Below are 25,446 nucleotides of genomic sequence, written 5' to 3' on the forward strand. Positions count from 1 at the left end.
ATCAAAGTTTTGTCTTGGTATGGAATATTATGCCATTTATAGTCTCTTATTTTAAAAGGCTTCTATCATTTTCTTAAAGTTTATTTTCTTTTAATACCTCACCCTTTAGAACTCTTAATTATGCAGGAATAGCAGGGTGGTTGTACATTCTCTGTTCTCTGACATTACATATCCTAGCTTTTAGATCCACGGGTGGTCTCATTTATCATTCTTAGAGGAAATTTAATATTTTTAGTTGCCTTCTTGACCAAGAAGATGCTTTATTTCAGAAGTTTGAGTAGTTTGCCTGGATAAGCTGGAGAACTGAGCTCAGATTTGCTGGCCTAAAAACAGAGGTGTCACTGGGGATTTAGCTCAGCGGCATTAAGCACCTGCCTTGCAAGCATGCAGTCCTGAGTTCAATCTCTGGTACCAAAAAAAGAAAAACAGGGGTGGGATATAGCTCAGCAGCACAAGCACCTGCCTGGCGAGCTAAAGGTTGGGAGTTTAATCCCCAGTACCAAAAGAAAAAGAGGTGTCTAACATAAGGCACTGGCCCTGGGTGAGGAGGGCCTGGGCAGACCTGGGTGGCATCATGACAGCACAGTGGTTACGGTCTCCTGCCAGCTACTGCTTCATTTTAATTTAGACTTCTCGACCTTTCCTGGGCATAGTTCCCAGAAAGTCCCTCTGCTGCTGCTGCCCTGATTAGATTTCTAGATCTGTTAATAACAGGCAGCTGAGGGGGAAGGGCCAGGAGTTCTGCAGAAATAGGAGTTACCTACACAGATGGCGAGTTCCTGTGCCTGCGACTGTCTGCTTCCTCTGGATCTAAATAGAGTCCCTTGGAAGGCATGCACTTTGAAGCCATACCAACCTTGTTAAAGTCTTCAGATCTTTACCCCAAAAATCCAAACACTCAGCCTGAGGAGTAGTGCTGTGAGGACACTGAACCAAACTGTGATGCTTGCGCTCTGCACTCTCCTGGGAGAACTTTGACAGATCACCCTAAAGGAAAGGGTTGGCAGCACTGAGCTGACAGGGACCCAGGGAGAGGCAAATGTATGTAGAGTTGGAGTTAAATGAGGAGGGGTAAAGAAGACTGTGAGGATGAAGCTCAGAAAAAAGGAGATGATGCTTTAGGCAGGTAGAGATGGGAGAGCTAGACAAGCACACAACCATACTGCTATTAAGTGAAATGTGGAATCGCCCTTTACATTTTGATGCTTCCCCTATTCCTTTTCCCAATGAATGTCCACTTTTTAATGGTTCCCCTCCCTTTATACATTTTATAAAATCTGCTCTCAGTAGCTGAGCGTGGTATAACCCCAGTACCTATGAGACAGAATGACCATGAGTTCAAACCAGTCTGAATTGCATAGTGAGACCCTGTCTCAATACACAAAAGACAACAATAGCAGCAACCAAAACCCTACTCCCCCCCACACACACCAAAAAAAATCCTTCTTCCAGTAAAAGAGTCTGATTAATCTAGATAAAAACTTTTAAAACCATTAACGCTGGACATGGTACATGCCTATAATCCCAGCATGTGGACATTCAGAAGGATGAGGCAGCAAGACTACAGCAGGTTTATGGTCAGCCTGAGATGTAGTGAATTCAAGATCACCCTGCACTACAAAGTGAGGTGCAATTAAAAAAAAAAAAAATATATATATATATATATATATATATATATATATATAATTGCCAAAAAAACTTCTAATTCAGGAATTTTAAATCCTAGGGCTGGGCATACAGCTTAATGGCATATGTGTCTGCCTGGTGAGTGCAAGGTCCTGAGTTTGATTCCTGATACCAAAAAAAAAAAACCTTTAAATCCTTTCATTGTACAATAAACAGATACAGAAAACTATAGTAATAAATATGTAGCTTAGTAAGTTATTATGTAGTAAAGAACGCTGTTAGCCCTCAGGACTAAAAACAGATCTTGTGACAATTCTTCCTTATCTTATTATGGTCATCATCTAGTAGGATTTTGTTTTAAGGGAAAAAAAATTTAGCTATGACTAGCTACTAATGGTAGAATATTAGGCAGTTGAGGAATGTTTGGGGAAACCACACGAACCAGCCAGATCTTAGCACATTTAACATCCCATTTTACACAGCTGGCCCCCTCTATGTCTATGGTTAAGATATACCTTACTGAAATGGATTCTGAGGATTCCACAGAAGTTCGAGCATAGGGATGTGTCTTGTGCCTCAACTGCCTGTCATCCCCTGGTTCAGAAACAGCCATGCCACACAGCCTTCTCAAAGCAGAGCAAAAGCCAATCTAGCTTGCAGAGAGATGGGAAGGTTCAGGAGGAAGGCTGTCTGCTATGTATACACGCGAATCCAGGTCCTCATCTAAACTTCCCTGCGCCTCAGTTTCTCATTGTGAAGTATGGATCATGATACAGTAAACCCTTTATAATCCCTTCTTCCTCTCCTAATGTGACCCCCTTTCCTCAATCTTTGTTTCTGTTCTCCCTGCCTAGTCCGTCACCCTTTTTTTTTCCTCCTCTTTTTCATTTTTATCAGTACCAGGGATCGAACTCACGACTGCCTGCTTGCAAGGCAGGCGCTTATGCTGCTGAGCTAAATTCCCAGCCCCATCACCCTTATAAGTAGCCCATTATTTTCCTTACCTAATGAGTATCTGGCCAGTCTGTCCTTACTCCACTCTGTATTCTTTACACACCATGAGCGTACTTCATCTCCCTGCCTCTGTAAACATACATATATGTCCTGGCATTAACACATGCTTGTAGAAGGAATGAATGAATGTAAAGGGGAGGGAAATGAATTGTTTCACATTTGTGTGTGTGTTCATCAATATTGAGCAAGTGCTTTCAATGTTCATACTGATCTGACCCTTGACACTTGATCATTACTCTCTTTCCTTTCCCCTTATCTTCCTCCTTTCCCATCCTACTTCTTTCTTCCTTTGCTGTGCCACTGAGCACCTTGCAAGGCAAGACGCAGACACACACAGCATGCTGAAACAGACACTGGGAAGCAACCCAGTGAAATGAGGACAAAACCAGCCGAATGACATGCAGAGACCCACCAGAATGAAAAGCAGTGATTCATGGAGCTCTGCAGATCAGACACTCCTTGAGTTTCACTTTGAGAGCTACTGCAGAATTTGGGTCATTTGGGGATGTGGGGGAGGGTGGACATCAAGATACAGGGCAGCCAGGCTTCGCCCTGGAGATTGATTGCCAGTCAATCCCTACGCTTTAATCCCCTCCTCCCACCCAACCACCACTACTCACGTGGACCAGTGTCCTGGGCCTTTAAGAGCTGACTGGGCTGGACTAAGGAAAGAGCTTAAACCTCTCCCCACCCCACTCCTTCCCTCTGCCTGTAACCCTGCCCGTAATAGCAGCGAACTGCAGAAGAAAAAGGGAGGAAGCAGGCAAGTGCAAAGGAGAAGAGAAAAGAGCCATGCTGGGCTTCCTTAGCCCACAGTGGAGAGCATCGCAAAGCTTGGAAGCCTAACTTGCAGACACGGGACTGCTATCCTGCCTACCACGGTAAGGGCCTGGCAGCTGCGGCCAGCCTCCTCTCTGCTCTGCTGTGACCTGCCCAGAGTCCCTAATTCTGTCCTCAAGTGTTTACCTACACTTCTCAGATTGCTTCCTGGACTCCTTTCCACACCCAAACAGCTCAGCTGGACTCCTGGTTCCCTCTGGTCCCCTCTTCACTGTTAATTTTCCTCCCATTTGGGTCAATCACCCATTGTTTGTTTGAATTGTTTTTTTGGTCCTGGGAATTGAACCAGTGACTTCACACTGAGCTACATTCCCAGTCCTTTTTATTTATTTATTTATGTAGTAATTTAATTTTTTGAGATAGTGTCTACGACTCTAAATTGCCCAGGCTGGGCTTGAATTTGTGATCCTCCTGCCTCAGCCTTCCTGAGTGCTAGAATGACCACATCTGGTTTCACCCCTTTAAAGATGTCTCTTAGCTGTCCAGGATCAGGAGTGCTAACCCTCGCCACTCATCAGAGGTGAGGGAAGAGAAAGAATTGGAGTAGACAGGGTTTAACATAGATTCATTAACAGATGGTTGAGGGTTACCAAATGGTCCCCTAGGACCTTGGAAAGTCAGGAACTCCTCGTCACTGGGAGAATTATGAGACATCCTTGAAGTGGACCAGAGTTCCAGTCTTGTGCCTTGTTCTCCTGCTTAACAATCCAGGGTAATTTGGTGTACCCAGTGCTGTTCTATGGGACTTTACATCACAATATATTGATCTGTAAAGAGAGAGTTTAGTGTTTCCCAGATTCACCTGTACCAGGTATGTTTGTTAAATATTCTTGAACCCTATACTTGGAAGTTTTGACTGGATAGATTTTATGGTGGGGTGAAGGAATCTCTGTTTTAAGGTACTCTTTAAAAAACATTTTTTAGGGGCTGGGGATTTAGCTCAGTGGCATAAGCGCCTGCCTTGCAAGCAGGCAGTCGTGAGTTCGATCCCTGGAACTGATGAAAAAGACCAAAAAAAAAAAAAAAACATTTTTTGGCCATGAACCTTTAGATTAAATGTGCTATAAAAGAACCTTCAAACTCTTTATATTGAGTGCTATTACCTGTGAACAGAGCCATTCGTCCCCTTTACACAAATCAGGGTAAGCAAGGTAGCAAACAAAATGATTTTCTTCCTTCCTGTTCTTTGGAGAGAAAGGAGACTTCTTGAGTTCTACCGGAATGCCACTGGCATGAGTGGTGACACTAGCAAAGTCCAATGCTAGATGATGTGAAGCCACTTAAAAGTTCAAAGACAAATCTTGCTCTGTGGCCACACAGGCTAATTCCTAATTTACGTATCTATTTTGACATCTGTATTAGGGGTAGCTATACCCTGAAGATCTCTGTATGTCTGGGAATGAATATTTCAGAACCAAACACTTACTGTCAGTTTTCATCCCCTGTGCCCTTGCCAGTGCCCCTACTCCCAAATATTTTGTTCCTTCTTATGAGTTTTATGTTTCATGAGTTTTGTTAGTTTCAACATGATGTGGTCAAAATTTCTGTCCACTAACTAGGCAAAACTGGAATCAAAGTGACCACGTATTAAATCTTGTAGTTCTCTTTAAGGAAAGTTTGCTGTTAGAGGCAAGAACGTTTAACCAGCTTCTACACTGGACAGCATATATTTTAAAGGAGATATCCTTTTTTAGTAAGCAAACTTGCAAATGCAGTTCTGAGATTTGTGTAACTTTTAATTTTTCTGGTTTTGGGAGGCCTTTGCACTGAGCTGCATCCTATTTTTTATTTTTTATTTTAAGATAGGATCTTACTAAGTTGCCCAAATGGGACTCGAACTTGTGATTCTCCTGCCTCAGTCTTCCAGAGTGCTGGGATTACAGATGGCAATACCATGCCCAGCTTTGAGTAACATTTTTGGTCCATTAAAAACTGTGAAAATAAATCAGTTGTGGTGGTGTACGCCTGTAATCCTAGCACTCTAGGAGACTAAGAAAGATGCAAGTTAGCAAGACCATGTCTCAAAAAAGTAAAAAAGGTCTGGGAATGTAGCTGAGTGCAAAGGCCTTGGGTTCAATCCACACAAACAAACCTGTGAGAATAACTGTTATGAAAAAAAATTTTTTTTTAATTTTTTTTTTTTTGTCTTTTTCCTTTTTATCAGTACCAGGGATCAAACCCACAACTGTCTGCTTACAAGGCAGGCACTTATGCCGCTGAGCTAAATCCCTAGCCCTTGTGAAAAACATTTAAGACTGGAGATCTAGCTTGGTGATAGAGTACTCTTAGCATGGGTGAGGCCCTGGGTTTTTTTGTTTTTTATCGGTACCAAAGATCAAACTCATGACCACGCACTTGCAAGGAAGGCACTTATGCCACTGAGCTAAATTCCCAGCAGCCCATGAGGCCCTGGGTTTGATCCTTAGCACCACATAAGAGGAAGAAGAGAAGAAAAGGAATAGAAAATATGCTTTATCATGTGAACATAGAAGAATATAACTAAGTGTTCTAGAAGAGACCCAAATACTCTTGCCCAACCCTTCAGGCTTCCCTGTCTCTTCAAGATAATCCACAAGGGCACAAGAACAAGGTCCCAGAAGAGGAATGCTGGGATGATTCCACCCAGAGAAGAGAAAGCTAGGGTGTGGAGAGATTTTGCACTCTGAAAAGGGCTGGCCAGCAAGATGGTAGTTCCCAATAAAGAGCTGAGGAGTGAACTGTGTGGATTGAACAGGCTGCCTAGTGGATTGTAGGGAAATTGGTAGCAAGAGGAAATTTGGCAGATGGCCTGGTTTAGCCATGGGAAACAGCAGAGGCTTTGGGGTCAGACATATCTGCGTTTAAATTCTAATCCTTGTGTTATTTGAGGCAACTATCTTAGCCTCCCTAAACTTCAGATTCACAAACTCAAAAGTAGAAATAGCTACAGATTGTGTAGACTAAGAAATGCTAGCCCCTTTCTCTTACTCCCTAGATCTCCAGGGTTCATACAAGCCCTTTGCTCTCCTTATTCCTTTTGGTGACTCTGGGACTAGCTAGTGGAGCAGAGGACGATGGCATCAGTAATACAAGACCGTGAGTGCCCCTGTGGAGGAAGAAGGGTTCAGGGCAGCCTGGGAAGGGAAGTGGGCTGGGCCTGTATTCCAGAGCTCCTCCTAGGCCCTCTACCTTACCTACTTCCTCTCTAGTCCCTGGTTTTCCTGGCACAGGGTTGACCACTGATCAGGACCTGCTGCAGATGCAAGAAGGCATGCTGATGCGCAAGGTGAGGTCCAAAAGTTGGAAGAAGCTAAGATACTTCAGACTTCAGAAAGACGGCATGACAGTCTGGCATGCACGGCAGGCCGGGGGCAATGAGAAGCCCAGCTGTAAGTGACCTGGATAGCTGGGGTGGGCATGTGGGTGGACAGGTCCCAAGGAACCTTGGCAGCCTAAGGGCAGAGGAGGAACCACGATCCCACTGATCCCATGCTCTTTGTGGCCTGAGCCAGTACAGATTATAACCAGTACTTGCCTTTGTAAGGCTGTTGTGAGGATTAAATTAATTTTTCCATAAAAGGAATTTAGAGGCATGCTGGCACATGGTAAGGCTCAAGTCATAGAAAAAAATATATGTATTATATGTACGTGTTTATATTACTGGAGAGTAAATTGGATCCTTAGCTATATCCCCAATTCTTTTTTGTCTGCTTTTGGTTTCAGAGACAGGTCTTGCTATTTAATTCAGGCTGGCCTCCAGTCCCAGTGATTCTCCTGCCTCAGCCTCCTGAGTACTGGTATTATAGGCAGGTGTCAACATGCTCCATGCCTTGCCCTGCCCCCACCCTTTTAAAATGTTTTTGGAGAGAGGGTCTCACTAAGTCACCCAGACTGGGCTTCACCTCAGACTCCCAGAGTGCTGGGATTGCAAGTGTTGGCCACAACTCCTGGCTCACTGGTTAAATCTTACTGTTGTTGCTGTTGTTATTATACGACCATAAACAAACAAATACACAAAAAAGAAAGAAATGAAGACCATGATCTGAGACATCCATCTGCCAGATTACAGCTCTGGGTCTGCCACTTTCTTGCTCTAGGATCAGATTAGACAGTACCTGGCTACAGATTCAATGAAATATGTATAAGACACCTAAAACAGAATCTGATTAAGCAATGTTAGCCATTTAAAAATACATCAGAAGAGTGTGGATTCTGTTGGCTAAACTAGAATACCTCTAAACCTCTGATAGCCCAGTGTGCATGGTGGTGCATGCCTGGAATCCCAAGCCCTTGAGAGGCCAAAGCAGCAGGATCACCATGAGTTTGAGGCCAGCCTTGACTACCTAGTGAGACCCTGTCTCAAAAAAGCAACAAAAACAAAACAAAACTGAATTAAAATTAAAATCTGACCACAGATAGCAGAACCTTAGAGTCTGTGTTACACTCATACTCAGAGGTCACAATTTTCAACCCATTCCCAGCAGAGGTAAGGAATAGAATTTCTCTGGCTCCCTGCTGGAAAGAGAAAACCCTCAAACCTGAATTCAAGCATATACTGCTTTGTTGTACTTGCTTCTACCATTCAAATGTGTTTCAATTTGTCATCTCTACCATTTCGTTTGTGATCACCATTGAGACTAGCTCTGGAAGGGGACCATCCATTACCTAAAACAAAAACACTGGGGGATTACGTTCTTTTGTTTTGTTGTCACACTGCCAGCTGGTGGCTGGAAGCCACAATCTAAGCCCTTGCAGCACAGATCCCCTGCCAGGGACTAAACTCGAGGACTCTGCATCTCCATGCACCGATGCCTTTTAGCACTCAGCCTGTCGAGTTTAGGGTTCCATCTCTGTGTGTCTTCATGAAGAAGCAGGGGCTGACCATTGCTTCTTTTTTTTTTTTTTTTTTTTTTGTGTCTTTTTCCTTTTTATCGGTACGGGGATCGAACTCACGACCACCTGCTTGCACAGCAGGCACTTATGCCGCTGAGCTAAATCCCCAGCCCCAGCCCCTGGCCATTGCTTCTTAACCCTGCAATTTTTTCGGTTCCCTTCCTTAATCTTCTCACCTGCTTCTTCTCGGGCAGTCTCAATCTCTGATGTGGAGATGGTGCGGAAGGGCCATGATTCTGAGCTGCTGCGCAGTCTGGCAGAGGAGTTCCCACTGGAGCAGGGCTTCACTGTTGTCTTCCATGGTCGGCGCTCCAACCTGGACCTAGTGGCTAACAGTGTTGAGGAGGCCCAAACCTGGATGCAAGGACTCCAGCTGTTGGTGGACCTTGTTACCAGCATGGACCAACAGGAGTGGCTGGACCAGTATCAACGAGATGGAGGCAGGGTGGGGACTGAGTGACTTAAGGAGCCAGATGCTGCAGCACTAGGGAAGATGGGAAAAGAGTACAGGGACAGGGAGGCCCAGGGTCCAGATGCTGTGTGGGTAGAGGCACCGCAGGCTGCCTGGATGCTAGGGAGGGCAAAGATACAGCCAGGCAGCGCGTGGGCATGAATCAGATCCCTAGGATTGCAGACAGGGGGAAGTGAGAGGCTCAGGAGCAAACACACCAGTGTTCCTGAGTGCTGAACAGAAGCTGAACTTTTTTTTTTTTTTTTTTTTTTTTTTGGTACTGGGGATCAAACTCACGATCTTGCACTTGCCAAGCAGGCAATTATGCCACTGAGCTAGATCCCTGGCCCAATGCTGAACAGAAAATCCTGATAGTATTAACCACCACAGAGACAGGAAAGCAACTCCTGTGATATAGTACCTCAGGATTCCTGAATTGTATGCCACTTCATTCATTCACTCATTCATTTCTTCATTCATTCATCACCAACAAAGCAAGTTGTATCAAGCAATATGCCAAGTTTTACAAAGATTAATTAAACACAAAAATTGCCCTAGTGGAGAGGATGTAATTGAATTGTGTGATCTAAGTACCAAAGGATGTTATGATACTTAGATTATTTGTATATATTCAAAGAAAGATAATTCATCAAGTGTTCTGAGAAAGCTTCAGGGAAGAAATAGCATGAGAGCTGGTCTTAGCATCAAGTAGTATCTGAACATGAAGAGAGGAAAAATAAAGTCTAGAGACAGGAGACTGAAGACCAGCAGAGAGTGGGATGTCAGAAAGCAGGGATAAGAGAAACAAGAATGCTGAGTTGCACCACCTTGCAGAGTGAAGAGTTTAACTTCTGTGGTTAGGAAATCTAGGATATCAGGTGCTTTCTGCAGACAGCAGGGAGGTCTGTTGCAAGGAGGTCTGCTTGTGCCTGGGCCATGCAGAGACAAGATAGATTGGTGCTTGGGTGAAATCGTTCTGGAAGTTTTGTGGAGGACAGATTGACATGGGAGAGAGACTAGACTGGGAGGGGAGAGATATGAATGAATGAACACAGCACACATATGCACATGGTGCTTTTGCCTTAACTTGAGCTGGGTGGCTGAAGGACTGGTTTCAGCGTGGAGACAAAAACCAGGATGGTCGGATGAGCTTCACAGAAATTCAGCGGCTGCTGCATCTAATGAATATGGAGATGGACCACGAATATGCTTTCCATCTTTTCCAGGTGAGTCTACTGGGGAAGCCAGAAGGCCTTTGACCTTTATCAGGAACATTCAGTTGTTGAATCCCTGCTGTATCTTCTAGCACTGTTACAGGTGAAATAGGAAATATGGGGAATGATTCTTGCTATTCAGTCTTGTTAGAAAGATGAATCGTAAATCTATGAAAAATAAATAGCAATATGTTGTTACATTGGACCTCAAGGAGCTTTCTGTTCCTAATCAGGATTTTACAGGTATATAGTACAAAACCCCCACAGCAGTGTTAATAAAGACGAGAAAGTACGTTTTGATCTTTTAGGGACCTTTATGAGGTACAAAATTTTCTTTGGTAGCAAATGATATGGCAGAAACTTTGCTTTTAACCTACTGGAAGTGGCTTCATCTATGAACATGAAATGTCAGGAGTTCTATGGGGGTTTTATGGAAGCGTATTTGAATCTGTCAACAAGATCACCCTTTTAGAGCAGGTGAAAGTCATAAAATTTCCCATTAAAGCATCCAGCTATTCTCTCCTAACCTCTTGTAGGCAGCAGACATCTCCCAGACTGGGACGCTAGAAAGAGAGGAGTTTGTACACTTCTATAAGTCACTAACTAAGCGTAAAGAAATACGAAAACTGTTTGAAAACTTTTCGGCTGATGGGAAGAAGCTGACTCTCCTGGAATTTGTGGATTTCCTTCAGGGAGAGCAGAAAGAAAAAGATTATGCTCCTGGCTGTGCTCTGGAATTCATTAACCGCTGTGAGCCTTCAGACAGTGGTAAGGGAAGCTGGTGGGGAGGCACTGAACATGGTGAACATGGCAGGGGCCATAGTGTAAAATTCCCAGAGAGAAGCAATCTTCTACCCAACTCCTGTGCTGGGGGAGGCTGAATCCACCCCTGCGCTTGCCCTTTGCACACTCATCTCGTTTAGCCACTCCTCCAGGAGAGCAGTCATTCCCTGCCCATACAAGACAGGGGTCTTGAGGACCCTGGTAGTACCCTCTCGTTTATTATACTCCTGGATCATAGACTTTACCTTTGGGGAGTTTTCCTGCTGTCAGCTTTGTCTTGAGCAGGAACAGAATATCCACGGTCCTCTTCTCTAGTGGAAATGATCCATTTTCCTCTGGTTCCCTGTCATAGTTCCTGCTTGCTATGCTTTTAAATGTTGCCTCTCTGCCCTTTCCTGGGATTTTTCCAATTCTCCAAGTGGTTCCTGAGTCTCTAAGCCCCTGGACCAGAAATCTTCACTGCTGGGCTGAGGAAATGGTGAAGGCAATTACCTAGCATTTAACAAGTGCAGCAAAAATATGTCTTCTCAGTCTTCATATTTTCTTTCACTCTGGTTCTTTTGTAGACTTGTTTCCATCCTTCTGCTCACTTCAGAATATGAGAAAATTTACATTAATAGTAAATTACTTACAAAACGCTTTTACATTCTTTGCAGAATTTAGTTCTCATTATAACCTTGTAAATCAACAGGTATAACATTTTTAATTGTTTAACCAACAGCATCTTAATATCTTAATAAAACTTTATGGTTTTTTAACATAGAAAACTATCTAACCTTTTAGTTATACCAAACAGTTATGTAATAGGCATCTGTTTTCTCAGCTGGAGAGAGTTTTGTTGAGGAGTCTCAAGGGTCCAAGGTGCCCCACCCCCGGGACACCTCCCTTTTTAAAAAATTTTTTTCAAGTACTGTAACTCAAACCCAGGATCCTGTACATACTAGGGAAGTGCTCTACCATGGAGCTACAGCCACAGTCCCTCTTTCTGTGTATAATAGGATCATACATTAGAATTTTAACTCTTGGGCTGGGGATTTAGCTCAGCGGCATAAGAACCTTCCTTGCAAGCAAGACGTGAGTTTGATCCCTGGTACCGATAAAAAAAAAAAAAAAAAAAAAAAAAGAATTTTAACTCTTAGCTACTTTATAAAGAAAGCAGTCTTAAACATTTATATCTTAACAATTTGTGGAAATCCATTTAATAGAACTAAATATTTTGTGTTTTTAAAAACTTAAGGCAGGCTGAGAATTTAGCTCAGTGGCATAAGTGCCTGCCAGGAAAGTGCAAGGTCGTGAGTTTGATCCCTGGTACCACCCGCCCCCCCCAAAAGCAAGAATACTTAAATTTAGTAACTGATGACTCAGATGAACAGCAATAATCTTTTTTTTTTTTTTTTAAGGCTAGTCAAGTGAAGCAGTGGGAGTGGAGAAGGAACAAAGAAATCTGTAACTGGTTGTGATCAATTAGTTGTAAACACCACTGTACTCGGACCAGCCCCAGCAATAATCTTTATTGAGCCCCTTTAAGTATATCGTCATGCATTAATACCTCTCTATATATTTTTTTTGTTTTTAAATCTTTCCAATCACCTATTAAAATGGTTCTCTTAGCCAGGTGTGGTGGCACATATCTGTAATCTCAGCATTTGGGAAGCTGAGGCGGAAGGATTGTAGCAAATCTGAGGCCAGCTTGGGCTCCTAGGTAAATTCAAAGGCAGCCTAATCACTTAGGAAGATTCTATCTCAAAAGAAACCCTTCCTTAAAAAAAAAAAGGATTTTCTTACTTAATTGTGTAAAATAGAAATATTGAGTTTGAGAAAGAGTGAAGAACTTGCCCAAAGACAGCTAATGAGGGAAGAATTGGAATTCAAACCATCTCTTCAAGCCATCTCTTAACTAATACTGCTCTTGAAAATAAAGATAACATGGAATGATTGATAGCTGGGCAAGTGATCCAGGTTTCTTGAGACTCAACTCCTACTCCATTTCATTCATGCATTCATTCATTCAGTACTTCAGCTAATGCTTATTGAGTAAGTACAATATGTCATCTGTCCTGGGCACCAGAGAGACAGTAGCACCTCGGTCAAACAAGGCCCTTGTGAAACTGAGTCAAACAGGAAGTACTAGTGGCTATGGTTGCAGCACAGAGGCAGAACACTTGGCTAGCATGTGCAAGGCCTTGGGTTTGTGAGGGTGTTGGAAGAAGAATGGGGCTCTAAAGCAATCATGTCAGAAGACGAAACTGAAGGAGTATGTTAGAGGGTTAAGAGCTGCTGTCCCCAGTTTGAGATCCAGTACACACCAATTACATTTGTTATGGCTTGAATATGTCGCCCGGACTGCGTGTATTGGGAATTTAATCTCTCAACACAAAAGTGTTGACAGTTCAGTTTTTTCAAGAGAGGGTCTCTGTATTCAGGCAGTCCTTCAACTCACTATGTAGCCCAGGCTGGCCTCCTGCCTCAGCCTCCGAAATGGTGTGATTACGGGAATGTGACACCATGTCCCTCTCCAACATAAAGGGTTGAGAGGTGGAACCTCTGAGAGTTGATTAAGTCCTGAGGGCTCTGCTGTTACGGCAGTGGGTTAGTTATTAAGGCTGTGGGCACCTGATAAAAAGATAAATTTGGTCCCCTTTGTAAGTGTTCTCTTGTCCTTCTATCATCTGCTATGGAATGACACGGCAAGATCCTTACCACATGCAGGGCCCTCAAGCTTGGATTTCCAGAACTGTAAGAAATCTATTTTTAATAAATTAGGTACCCAGTTTGTAAAACAGACTGAGATGAGATTTATTCTCCACATCTCTTGGTGATCTGTCTCCTTACATTTGAGAATCAGTGAGCTTCTTATTTGAGAATTACCTACTAATTATGTGCCCTGGGGCAAGTTATCTAACTTCTTATGGCAAATTGTGTTAGTGAGAACATTAAGTGAGGTGTTGCATATCATATCTTTGACATGGAGCAGGTACTTAATTATTGTTATTAGTATATGAAACCAACCGTGAGAAGCACAGGGGCTAAGGAGAGTGTATTAATCACTTTCTTATCACTAGAACAAAATACCCAATACCCACAACTTAAGGGAGGAGACATTTATTTGTCTCATGGTTTGACATGGGTTGGGTCCATATTTGACTGGCTCCAAGGCAAAAATGATGTAGTAGAGGAAAGACACTCAACCCATGGCAGCCAGGAAGCAGAAGGTGAGGAGGGAGAAGCCAGAGACAAGAATATACCTTTCTATGCCATGCACCATTGAATCTTCTTTGCCAACAGACCCTCACCTCCTAATGGCACATTTAGCTATAAATTCATCAGTACCCCATGACCAATCACCTTAAAATCCCTGCTACTGAATACATCAGACTTCTGGGGGCCATTTTAGATCCAACTGTAAGAGAAGAGTAATGGTCCCTTTTTTCAAAAGTGTAGTCTAAGGAGATACTGACTGTGCTCCCCAACATACTACAGGGGAGTATTGATGGTAGGAAAAGATCTTCAGGACCTATGTCACACTGCTGTACAGCCCAAGAAAGAAAACACAGGCCTCTTGGCCATGTCATTAATGAGTCTCTCTGATTTTGAATCTCTCTAGACTTCAGTTACCAGCTATAGAATTAGACTTTTGCACCGGCTACTGCCGGATCTGTTATGGTAACTCGGCTTCCTGTGACAATTTAAATTTAAATTAATTAAAATCAAGTGGCACTTGGGCCAGGGATTTAGCTCAGTGGCATAAGCGCCTGCCTGGCAAGCGTGAAGTTGTGAGTTCAATCCCCAATACCGCAGAGAGCCAGGCATGGTGGCTCATGCCTGTAATCCCAGCATTCGGGAGGCTGAGGTGGGAGGATCATTGTGAGTTCGAGACCAACCTAGGCTACAAAGTGAGCTTAAGGCTAGCCTGAACTGCATAGCAAGACCCCATCTCAAATAAATAAATAAATAAATAAATAAAGTGGCACTTAAAATGCAGTCCCTCAGTCATACCAGTCACATTTCAAGTGCTCATAGCTACAAGTGGTTAGAGACTGCCATATTCAACACTGCAGCATAGAACATTTCCATCCAGGTAGAAAGTCCTGTTGGACAGCTGTGGACAAGTGAGCTCCAGGGTCCCTTTAACAGTGTCCGAGGGTGGGCACGGTGGAAACGACAGGCACTGGTGGGAAATATTGCGACCTAGTGGCTGAGAATGGGAACCATCTGAAAGGTAGGACCCTAGAGGGCCTGGGGTGGAAGGTGGGCTTCTCACCCTGGTGCTTCCCACTCCCCGCTCTAGGCAAACTGCGACATGTGCTGAGCATGGACGGCTTCCTCAGCTACCTCTGCTCGAAGGATGGGGACATCTTCAACCCGGTCTGCCTCCCTGTCTACCAGGACATGACTCAGCCTCTGAGTCACTACTTCATTAACTCCTCTCACAACACCTACCTAGTGGGGGACCAGCTGTGTGGCCAGAGCAGCGTCGAGGGATACATACGGTGCGCCGGGCAGAGGAGAGATCCGGCTCATGGCAGGGGCTGTATGTGGGGGAATGAGGGGAGGCTGTGGCTGATGGGCATCGTATGGATTAGAGGCTGAGCCTGCACATATGAGGTACTTGGAGAACACACTGAAGACTGGTGGGAGAAGAGTGATGAACCTCTCTGGGGAAACGGAACCACTCTTTCACAAACTCCCCAAACTCACGGGCCTTCGCAGATTTATTTTGAATGAATAAACTGCACATTAAAGGAAGGCAGTAGAACAAAGGATGAGAAACATGGATTCTGGAGTCAGACTATCTGGGGTCAAATGCTGTCTCCCTCAGTAGGTGCTCTGGGGCTAAGTAATGAACCTCTTTATGCCTTGTTCCCTGTCTCTGAAACGAGGATAACAAATGTCTTCCTCTCAGGGTTGTAAACACTGACTGAGTTAGTGTGTGTGTCAGTAGCTAATACATGAAGGCTGCTTTTATTATGATTAACCCCCATGAATTAGATAGAATAGTCAAGAGAGCTTTGTAAGTGCTAGCAACTGAACTAGTAGTTTTAAGGGAACAAAAAAATGAGTGGAGCTTCCATTCAAAGATAAGTGAAACGTCCACATTTCTACTTTATGATGTCTAGTTGAGAAAATAAGGGGCTGGGAGTGTACCCAGTGGTAGAATACAATCTCAGCATGTGTGAGGCTCTGGGTTCAATCTCCCTTGGGGGCGAAGTGTGCATTCACCCAGAGTTTGACATCCCAGGTTTGGTGTAGGAACATACAACCAAAACATCAAAAGTATCACAAGGTAGTGTATTGCTTAGGAGGATTGGAAGTTGGGTGGGCTATGGGTGGAGATCAGTGTGATCTGCAGCCAGATGTTAGTAGAAAGAGACATCTCCATGGAGATGCAGCTTGTAGGGGTTTGGGTGGATGAGTGGTGGTGAGCATTGTCCTTTCCAGAGTGCAGAGAGGTCCTTAGGGGGACGATCATACCTTGACCTCCCCTACCTCTGGGCTGTTGCTGTTCTTACAGGGCCCTGAAGCGGGGGTGCCGCTGCGTGGAGGTGGATGTTTGGGATGGACCTAATGGGGAACCCATCGTTTACCATGGACACACCCTGACCTCCCGCATCCCGTTCAAAGATGTTGTCACCGCAGTAGCACAGTATGCCTTCCAGGTAGTGGCCCCAGGCTGGAAACAGCACTAAGGGGAGACGGTTAGTGGAGGGGATGACTAGCTCAGGTCCAGAAGGGGAAAAGGGTATAGGAAAGCTTACTGAAAACAGCATGATATATGTAGACTGTTTAAAGCATCAGGCAGTATTAAGGGATTGCAGGAGTAAATTTGGGTGTGTTACTAGTAATCAGTAGTCAAAGAAGTAATTACTAGTGGTTAGTAACTACTACTTAACAAGTTCTGTTCACTGTCTAGGAGAGGTTGGATAAGGACGCAGGACAGTGGGGAGTAGGGCTGAGGGACAGTAAGAATTTGGTGATGGATATCTGAGGATGGAATGCAAACCGATAGCTAGGGGAACAACATGGCCCTCCCACTTTGGGCCTGAAAACTCAGAGGTCTCAGAGGGACCTGGGTCAGATTTGGCACAGTATGAAATTTGAAATCCCAAGAATGATTATTAGATGTGAATAGAGTACCAAGGCATGGACCCCAGACCCCAAAAGTTTCACTGAGCCCTGTAGCAGAATTGGAGGGGTTTAGCACTCAAGGTACTCAACTGAGGAAATAGGGGGCCCTGGGAGGAGAAGGAGGTTCTGGGGTTTAGAACTGTGAATGCAACTTCTCCCCTCTCTTTCACCAGACATCAGACTACCCCCTCATCCTATCCCTGGAGAACCATTGCAGCTGGGAGCAGCAGCAGACTCTAGCCCAGCACCTGACTGAGATCCTAGGGGAGCAACTGCTGAGCGCCCCATTGGAGGGGCTGCTGCCCACACAGCTGCCCTCACCGGAGGTAGTGACCCAGGCTCTGCAAGGGCTTCTGCTGGCCCCTGCTATGGCTCCTTCCTCCAGGCCCCTTCTGGTCCCGTCTTTCTTTTCTTTTCTTTCTTTCTTTTTTTTTTTTTTTCTTTTTATCAGTACTGGGGATTGAACGCAGGACCAAGGCAGGTGCTTAGCCACTGAGCTAAATCCCCAGCCTCTTTTTTTTTTTAATTAAAAGGAATAATGGTATTTATTTGGGAATAAAATAGTACTGCAACAGGAATATGCGTTCCATGATATATTATGAGTGTAGCTGAGGAGGTTGAGGCAAAGGAAAGTTTTTTTTTTTTGTTTTTTTGGGTTTTTTGGTCTTTTTTGTTTTTATTGGTACCAGGGATCGAACTCACGACTGCCTGCTTGCAAGGCAGGCACTTATGCTGCTGAGCTAAATCCCCAGCCCCAAAGGAAAGTTTTTAAGGCAAAAATGGGGAGGATCGTATAAAAAAAGTGGAGTTTTCTTGCAACAAGTTCTCACCATGTAGTACAGGCTGTCCTTGAACTCAAGGCAATCCTCCTGCCTCAGCCTCCAGAGTGCTGGGATTACAGGCATGAGCCACCACGCCTGGCTGGTCTCTAAGGTTTCAATCAACCAAGTAAAAGTATATTTTACTTTCAATGGAAGTATCTTAATTTTTTTCATGATAGTTTATAACTGTTGTAGGTATAGACCATACAAACAATAGAGAAACCCCCAGCATAACCCCAACCTCTTCCATAAAAATGATCAATGTGTCTGTTTGTATATTACTGTATCTATTTGATGCTGGGGTTAGAACCCAGAACTTCACTTGTGCTAAACACATGCCATTCCACTGAGCTACACACTCAACCCCTATCAATAAGTTTTAAACATTTTTTTAATTAAAAAATTTTTTGGTATCAGGAATCAAACTCAGGAGCTTGTGCTTGCCAGGCAGGTGCTTGTGCCACTGAGATATATCCCTGGCCTTTTTTCAGTTTTTTGAGACAAGATCTTGCTATGCAGTTCAGGCTAAATTTGCACTCACTATGTAGCCCAGGCTGGGCTCAAAGTCATGGTGATCCTCCTGCCTCAGCCTCCTTAGTTCTGGTATTACAGATATGTACCACCACACCAGGTTCTCAATAAGTTTTTGTTGTGGTTGTCATTGTCATCATCATTGTTTTGTTTTTTGAGACATGTTCTTACTGCATGAGTTAGCCTGGCCTTGTACTCACCGAGGTCCTCTTGCTGCAGCCTCCCAAATTTTGGGATTATAGGCGTGCACCACCACAGCCATGTACCACCGTGCTCATTTATGTTATGGGTCATAAAATTCAGTTGTTTGCATTTGGTAGACATTTAGGTTGTTTGTAATTTTCAACTTGTATATACAACTTTTTCATATAGTTTTTCTTTGGAACAGGTTCCTAGAAGCAAAATTATTGAGTTAAAAGGTTTGCATCTTGACTTTTTTTTATTGTTATTGCCAGTTTTCCCTGTGGAAAAAATATCAGATTATACTCCAACCAACAGAAGAGAATGACCAGAAACAGCTCTGTGAATGAGATGATTCATAATCATAATGGCAAATATCGAAAAAAAAGTTATGTCTTTACAAAAGAAAAGCCTCTACTGTGTTTTCTTCTTTTGCTTATTTGATACTACTTTCTTTAGGGTTTATTATTTTTATTGATATTTGATTTTTTTTTTTTTTACTGGGAATCAAACTCATGACCTTGTGCTTGTCAGGCAGGTACTTACACCACTGAACTAAATCCCTAGCCCATGATTTTTTTTAAAGTCAGGATCTAGCTATGTGGTCCAGACTAGTTATGTAGCCCAAGCTGGGCTGAACTTGCTTGAAGTCCTCTGCTTCAGCCTCCTGAGTGCTGGGATTGCAAGAGTGTACCATGGTGCTCAGGTGATGTCAAATGTTAAAGGTGTTAATGCTCTTGCAGGGAGTACTGAGGACTGAGCCCAGGGTCTTCATACTGAGCTACATCCCTAGCCCTTTTTTATTTTGAGGCAGGGTCTTGGTAAGTTACTGTATTGCCCAGAGTGGGCTTGAATTTGTGATCCTCCTATCTCAGTCTCCTAGAGTACTGGGATTACAGGTGGTATCACCATTCCTGTCTTGGAAAATATTTTTTTGCAGTCTGTTTTTGCTTTTATGTTTTTAGCATCTTTTACCTTATAGAAGTTTTTAAGCTTTATGTAGTCAAAGCTCCAATTTTTTCTATTTTTAGAATTCAGTTCTCATATCACCTTTCTAAAGGCTATGTATTTATTTATTTGTTTATAGGTACGGTCTTGCTATATAGTGCAGGCTGTCCTTAAACTCACTATAGAGCCCAGGCTGGTCTTGAACTTGTGGCGATTCTCCTGCCTCACCCTCCCAAGTGGAGGGCATGTGCCACCATGCCCAGCTGTATGTCTGTAAATCTTTAAAGGAGTTTTTAGTTATGTCACATGTGAGGTAAGGGATAATGATTATTTTTCCATATAGATAGAGATATTATAAATTTGCTTAACAATAAGGGAATTCCCAGGATATGTACCAAGCAATGGATCTCTTCCTGGGGAACTTCTGATCACTCACTTGTTCCTTTGCCTTTGAGAGAAATGAAATCTGCAGGGTCTCTGAAAATGAAGTCCCTTCATTTTCATCCTCTAGCAACTTCGAGGGAAGATCCTGCTGAAGGGGAAGAAGTTAGAAACATGTGAGCCGGACGTTGAAGAGGAGGACAAAGAGGAGGAGCCAGAGTGTGACTTGGAGCCACTGCAGGGGACACAGGTGGAATCTGAGCCTGAGCTGCAGGAGCAGGAGCCGTTCCTTCGGATTAAAGGCAAAAAGAAGGTAGGGCAGGAGCCATCATCCTGCCGTGGCATTTGGTCAGCATGCAGCACAAGCTGAAGGCTGGACTGCAATGAGCCAAAAGCCAGGCAAGGTAGAGGGCCCAGGAGGAAAATGAACCTTCCTCCTATAAAATAAGAATGCTTGCATGGCATCGCTGTACACACTGCTGTTTACACATACATTGCTGTGGATTTCTGACTTCTTTGGGCCATGAAATCTTTGTTTCTTTCACTTTCCTTCTTGATTCCTAACATAATCTTAATGAAAGATCAGTAAACAAAATAGGTAAATGCAGAACCATTCTTTTTTTTTTTTTTTTGTCTTTTTCCTTTTTATCGGTACCAGGGATTGAACTCACAACTACCTGCTTGCAAGGCAGGTGCTTATGCTGCTGAGCTAAATCCCCAGCCCTGTCTTTTTTGTTTTTATCGGTACCAGAGATCGAACTCACGACTGTCTGCTTGCAAGGTAGGCACTTATGCCACTGAGCTAAATTCCCAGCCCCTGTAGAACCATTCTAATTGGAGCTTTCATTTGGCTCTCCTGGATCTCCTAGGTGACTAGATACAACTTTGTATATGTCAGTCTATTTTTTTATTTACTGTTTGCATACCAGGGATTGAATTCACAAGTTTGTGCTTGCCAGGCAGGCACTGTGCTGCTGAGCTATATCCCTGGCCACCATCTCAGTCTCATTAAAGGCTAGTTTGAAACCCACTGAGTGTGTGTGTAGCACTGTGACATTGCCTAAGCAGGGGCTACTAAAATAATGGCTGTGACCTTGACCTTAGAGGGCATAGCTAGAGAAAGCTTCTTTCCTGGAAAGAGTGAAATCTGAGTTTGAGGAGGGCCAGAAATAGCCAGAGATGAAAAGGAAAGAAGCTTGAAGTAGGGAAGCTGAACCCTTGAGAAGGCCACGCCAGCATGGTCTGTCCCCCACAGGGAAGGAGGAGGCTGAGAGAGAAGGGGTGCCCTTGGTTGCACCTCTCCAGTCGGGGGGTGTGATGTGTGCATTGTCTCCTGTGCACTTGCTTGGCTCACTCAGCTGCCTTCTAGCTTACCCTGTTCTCTCTGGTGTTTAACCTGCTGCTGTGTCCAGGGCTGGAAATGGGAACTCAGGAGACAAATGCAAATATATTTTACTCTGCGATTCTTACAGGTGTGGATTCTGTGACTTATCTTGACATATCTGGATTCCTGAACATCGGGGGGGGGGCACTGGGAATCAAACTCATGACCTCAGACTTGCCAGGCAAATGCTGTGCCAGTGAGCTACATCCCTGATCAAAACAGAATGAGATTCTTTTTTTTTCCAGTATTGGGAAATTGAACCCAGGGCTTTGCACTTGCCAGGAAGGTACCTGCTGAGCTACATCCCCCGCCCTTCATTAACATTTTGATCAAAGGTTATTGTTCACATTGTTTTAAAAGAGAAGTAGGCCTATAATCCCAGCACTCAGGCTACAAGGCAGGAGGATTGCTGGGAGCCTGGGACCAGCCTGGTCTACATATTTCAAGGCCACCCTGAACTACATACTGAGATCTTGTCTCAAAGCAAACTAAACCAAATCAAACAAAATACTACATGCTCTCCCAACCACCACCAAGAAAAAAAAGTAGGGAGGATGATGCTTCTGTGTTTAACAACAATGTAAATGCTTGTTCCCCAAGCGTGACCAGATAGACCCTCCAGGCTGAAGCCCACCAGCACAGCGTGCAGAATGTCTTGTTTCCCACCCCCACCCCAGGTTGTGGAGTGCTTGCTGTTTTGTCCACTGGTCTGTTGTTAGACTAGGACCCAGCATCCTACTCTCGATCCTGGTCCTGGGTTGCTTCTCTTGCCTTTGCAGGTGAGGCAGGAGGGGAGTGGGGAGGCAGTAGGCAGAGGCTCAGGTTCAGTGGCTGTCAGCTTCTTCTTCGCAGGCTGCTGAGGACTCAGTTCCATCTCCCTCTCTACTTTCTCCCCCAGAAACTCAAGCCCATCTTGTGTCCAGCCCTCTCTGCCCTGGTCTCCTTGAAGTCTGTCCCATTCCACAGCTTCTCACACTCGAAGGAGCACTACCGCTTCTATGAGACATCATCATTCTCTGAAAGCAAGGCCAGGAACCTTATCAAGGAGGCTGGTCAGGACCAAAGTGGAAGGGCAGGGAGGGAAGTGGGTTGGGTAGGCTCACACCTGACGGGCAGGAAGGTAAGTTCTAAGAAAGAGAACAAGAGAGCTAGGGAGGAGTAAAGAAGCTGAGAAACTCCTCAGAGGATCAGAGGGAGGGGAGTGGAGAACAGTGGACACTGGACAGCAGGAGAGGAAAAGTGGGGGAGATGGGATGGCTGGAGCAGCCTCAGTTGTCCCAGCAGTGAATGTGTGGGCAGGCTCCTTGGGGGCGGAGGAAGTGGGTGGATCCACCCCACTTTCATCTCCATCCCGTACTCTTTACAGGCAATGAGTTTGTGCAGCACAATACCTGGCAGTTGAGCCGAGTGTATCCCAGTGGGCTGAGGACAGACTCATCCAATTACAATCCTCAGGAGCTCTGGAACGCAGGCTGCCAGATGGGTGTGCAGGCCACAGGGACAGGGAGGGGACAGGGGTGGAGCGGAACTGTTGGAAGATAAGTTCCTCGGTAGAAGTAAGACCAGTGAATGCTTGAGTGAGTAGCAGGGTGAGCGACATTCTATCTATGAAGGTGGGGTGGTAGGCCCCCAATGTGAATTTTCCCTTTTTTCTCCTGGAACCCTCAGTGGCTATGAATATGCAGACTGCAGGGCTTGAAATGGACATCTGTGATGGGTTCTTCCGCCAGAATGGTGTCTGTGGTTATGTGCTGAAGCCAGATTTCCTGCGTGATGCCCAGACTTTCTTCCACCCCGAAAGGCCCATCAGTCCTTATAAGGCTCAGATCCTAACAATCCAGGTATGATGGGAAGAGAAAGTGATGGGAAAACCGGAAGTGGCTGGAATGGAAGTGGGGAAGAGGCAGCAAGGCCCCACAGGAGTGTAACTGGCTGAAAATTCTGGAGGGGCAGGATAGCCTAATTGTCTGGCTTTGGAGCCAAGCTTCACATCTGTGTCCCAGTTATGTAACATTGGATAAGTTGCTTCACCTCTCAGTACCTGCATGTTTGCCTGAAAAATGGGGGTACCACCACTGTCTACCCCCCAGGGCTGCTTGCAATTTCTGGTTACATAGAAAGAGGCTGTGTAGAGCCATTTGCATGGCTACTTCCAAACCTTCTTAACTTCTAGTACACTTAAAACTGCAGTTGAGTGTGAAAATACATAACCCATGGAGGATTAGTTTTGTAAACCAGAAGTGATAGTGCAAGGTCCTGTGTCTTTTCCCTGGGGTGAAAGCCGAGTGGGGGCTGGACTGAGGTTCCAGTGACCTCGTTGCAGGTAATCAGTGGTCAGCAACTCCCCAAGGTGAACAACACCAAAGAGAAGTCCATTGTGGATCCACTGGTCAAAGTGGAGGTCTTTGGTATCCCTGCAGACACAGCCCGGCAAGAGACCAGCTATGTGGAGAACAACGGTGAGAGACTGGGTACTGCTGGGGAACGAGGTGGTGGGAACCTGATGACAGTCTCCCTTCTGTCCTGCCCTCCATTTAGTACAGGTCACATCACTGCTCACTGCTGTGTCTCAGTGGAGACACTGTGGCACAGCACCGATACCTAGCCCTAGCCAGGTTCCAGTACTTTGGGAAAACGCTTTACACATTTGGAGCCTGTTTCTTCACTGTGACACACTGACTGCCATCTAAATGAAATGAGAACACAGGGAGAACAACTCAGTATGGGCAGCTGCAGAAGATGAGGACTGGTCCTTTGCTCCTTTCTACTCCCACCTCAGGCTTTAATCCATACTGGGGACAGACACTGTCCTTCCGGGTCCTGGTGCCAGAACTTGCTATGCTGCGTTTTGTGGTAAAGGATTATGACTGGAAATCCCGAAACGACTTCATTGGCCAGTTTACTCTGCCATGGACCTGCATGCAACAAGGTGAGATGGTTCTTGGACTCCTGGCCAACATGTCAGCTCTGACAGCCTGAAGACTGTCCTTTTGCGTCTTTCCAGGTTACCGCCACATACACTTGCTCTCCAGGGATGGCACCAGCCTCCATCCAGCTTCCATCTTTGTGCACATCTCCATCCGGGAAGAGCCAGAGACTGAATCCTGAGGTGGGTACTTCAGGAAGGATGGGTGCTGGTTTAGATAGCAAGAAAAACCTGAAGAACTGTTCCAGAGAGCAAATGGAGGTGGTAAAAAACTCAAGATTGGGCACTGCCAGGCACAAAATTACCTTGCCCTTCTTAACAAACAAATCTAGGACTTTCACTTTTTTTTCTCTTCCCTTCTCTTTTCACAAGCCTTTCAGTATCTTTCGTGCGCTTCGTCTTTGTGCACTCTGCTGGAATTCCTCCTTCCCATTACTATAGGCTCAGTCTCATATTCAGACCCATCACTAATCTCTTCCATCAATGCTGGTGTGAAGGCAGATGGTTGCTGGAAACCTAGAGGGGCCTGGAGTACAGAAACGCACAGCTGTATTATCCTTTCCATCCTAACTTCCTCAAAGCCCAGAGCCAAGGGAAGGATAAATCAAGGATCAAAACTCCCCAGGCAAAGGCTGGGCGAGACCTGACCTGACACTGTACCGACTCTTCAGAGAATACTGCACAGCCGAGTCCCCACTGCATGGCTCCTCCTTAGCCCCTGGTATAGAGTTTTTCTCCAAATTTGGCTCCTGTATGGTCTGTCATTGATTGTTAGGGAAGAAGGGGAGGTACAAGGGTTGGGAGACATTTGGGTACTTTGTTGGCATGGGGAAGATAGAGAAGTGAGGTTTCCAGGTGCTTCCTGCATGTACTACATAGGAAGGATGTAGAAGAGGTTTCTAAGGGGCACAACAAAAGGAGACAATAGTTTATGTGGTCACAGCCCTCTTAGAGAGTTTCCCTGGAACAGTCTTGGTTTATGACTGTGTAAGCATAATTATTAATAGCATTTTCTTTAGTGTTCCCAGTGTCAAAGGATCAATTACACAGTAAGGCACTCAGAATTATATGTGAAAACGCATGAAGATTTACCTCCCCAGTTGCCTGCCTTTCGCATTACCATTGTGCTTTCATTCCTTAGTGCAGTTGCTGAGCCAGTCTGAGGACTGATGCTGAACTAAAGCAACTTCTCGGAAGAGGTTTAGTGGGTGGCAGTTCTCCTCATACAGGCATAGGAGCCGGGAAGTAGAGAGAAAGGCAAGGGTGAGGACAGCCTCAAGGTCAGAGAGAAGCAGACTGGAGTCTCTTCCAGATCTAGCTCCAACTTAAGCTGGAAGAAACAGGGAAGA

General features: G+C 44.8%; 1 protein-coding gene across 8 annotated transcripts; it reads left to right on the plus strand.

Moving 5' to 3' along the window:
* The first annotated feature begins 1,722 nt into the window (after positions 1–1,722).
* Plcd4 (phospholipase C delta 4) lies at positions 1,723–24,838 on the plus strand. Of its 8 annotated transcripts, none has more exons than XM_023562537.2 (17): positions 1,724–3,521; positions 6,455–6,555; positions 6,690–6,848; positions 8,547–8,775; positions 9,900–10,029; positions 10,554–10,785; positions 15,089–15,290; positions 16,313–16,457; positions 17,100–17,252; positions 19,918–20,100; positions 22,070–22,223; positions 22,538–22,654; positions 22,840–23,012; positions 23,495–23,630; positions 23,951–24,100; positions 24,153–24,280; positions 24,470–24,838. In XM_023562537.2, the coding sequence occupies exons 2-17, from the start codon at positions 6,534–6,536 to the stop codon at positions 24,536–24,538; spliced, it is 2,382 nt and encodes a 793-aa protein (XP_023418305.1). In that variant the 5' UTR covers positions 1,724–3,521; positions 6,455–6,533; the 3' UTR covers positions 24,539–24,838. The 8 variants fall into 8 exon arrangements, with proteins under 8 accessions (XP_063101209.1, XP_023418305.1, XP_023418306.1 ...); XM_023562538.2 differs by having other exon boundaries at positions 24,539–24,838; XM_003464038.5 differs by having other exon boundaries at positions 1,730–3,521; positions 24,176–24,280.
* Positions 24,839–25,446: the final 608 nt, after the last annotated feature.

The sequence above is a fragment of the Cavia porcellus genome, unplaced genomic scaffold (genome assembly GCF_034190915.1).
Source record: "Cavia porcellus strain 051 isolate PalLab524CR breed Dunkin Hartley unplaced genomic scaffold, mCavPor4.1 scaffold_1, whole genome shotgun sequence".
Classification (NCBI taxonomy): domain Eukaryota; kingdom Metazoa; phylum Chordata; class Mammalia; order Rodentia; family Caviidae; genus Cavia; species Cavia porcellus.

Excerpts from the sequence above, each read along its gene's own strand:
- Plcd4 (XM_023562536.2), top strand. The coding sequence starts at position 6,534 with ATGGCATCAGTAATACAAGACC. Across the intron at positions 10,786-15,088 it reads CTGTGAGCCTTCAGACAGTG|GCAAACTGCGACATGTGCTG; the intron begins GTAAGGGAAGCT and ends TCCCCGCTCTAG. Across the intron at positions 23,631-23,950 it reads CAGCTATGTGGAGAACAACG|GCTTTAATCCATACTGGGGA; the intron begins GTGAGAGACTGG and ends CTCCCACCTCAG.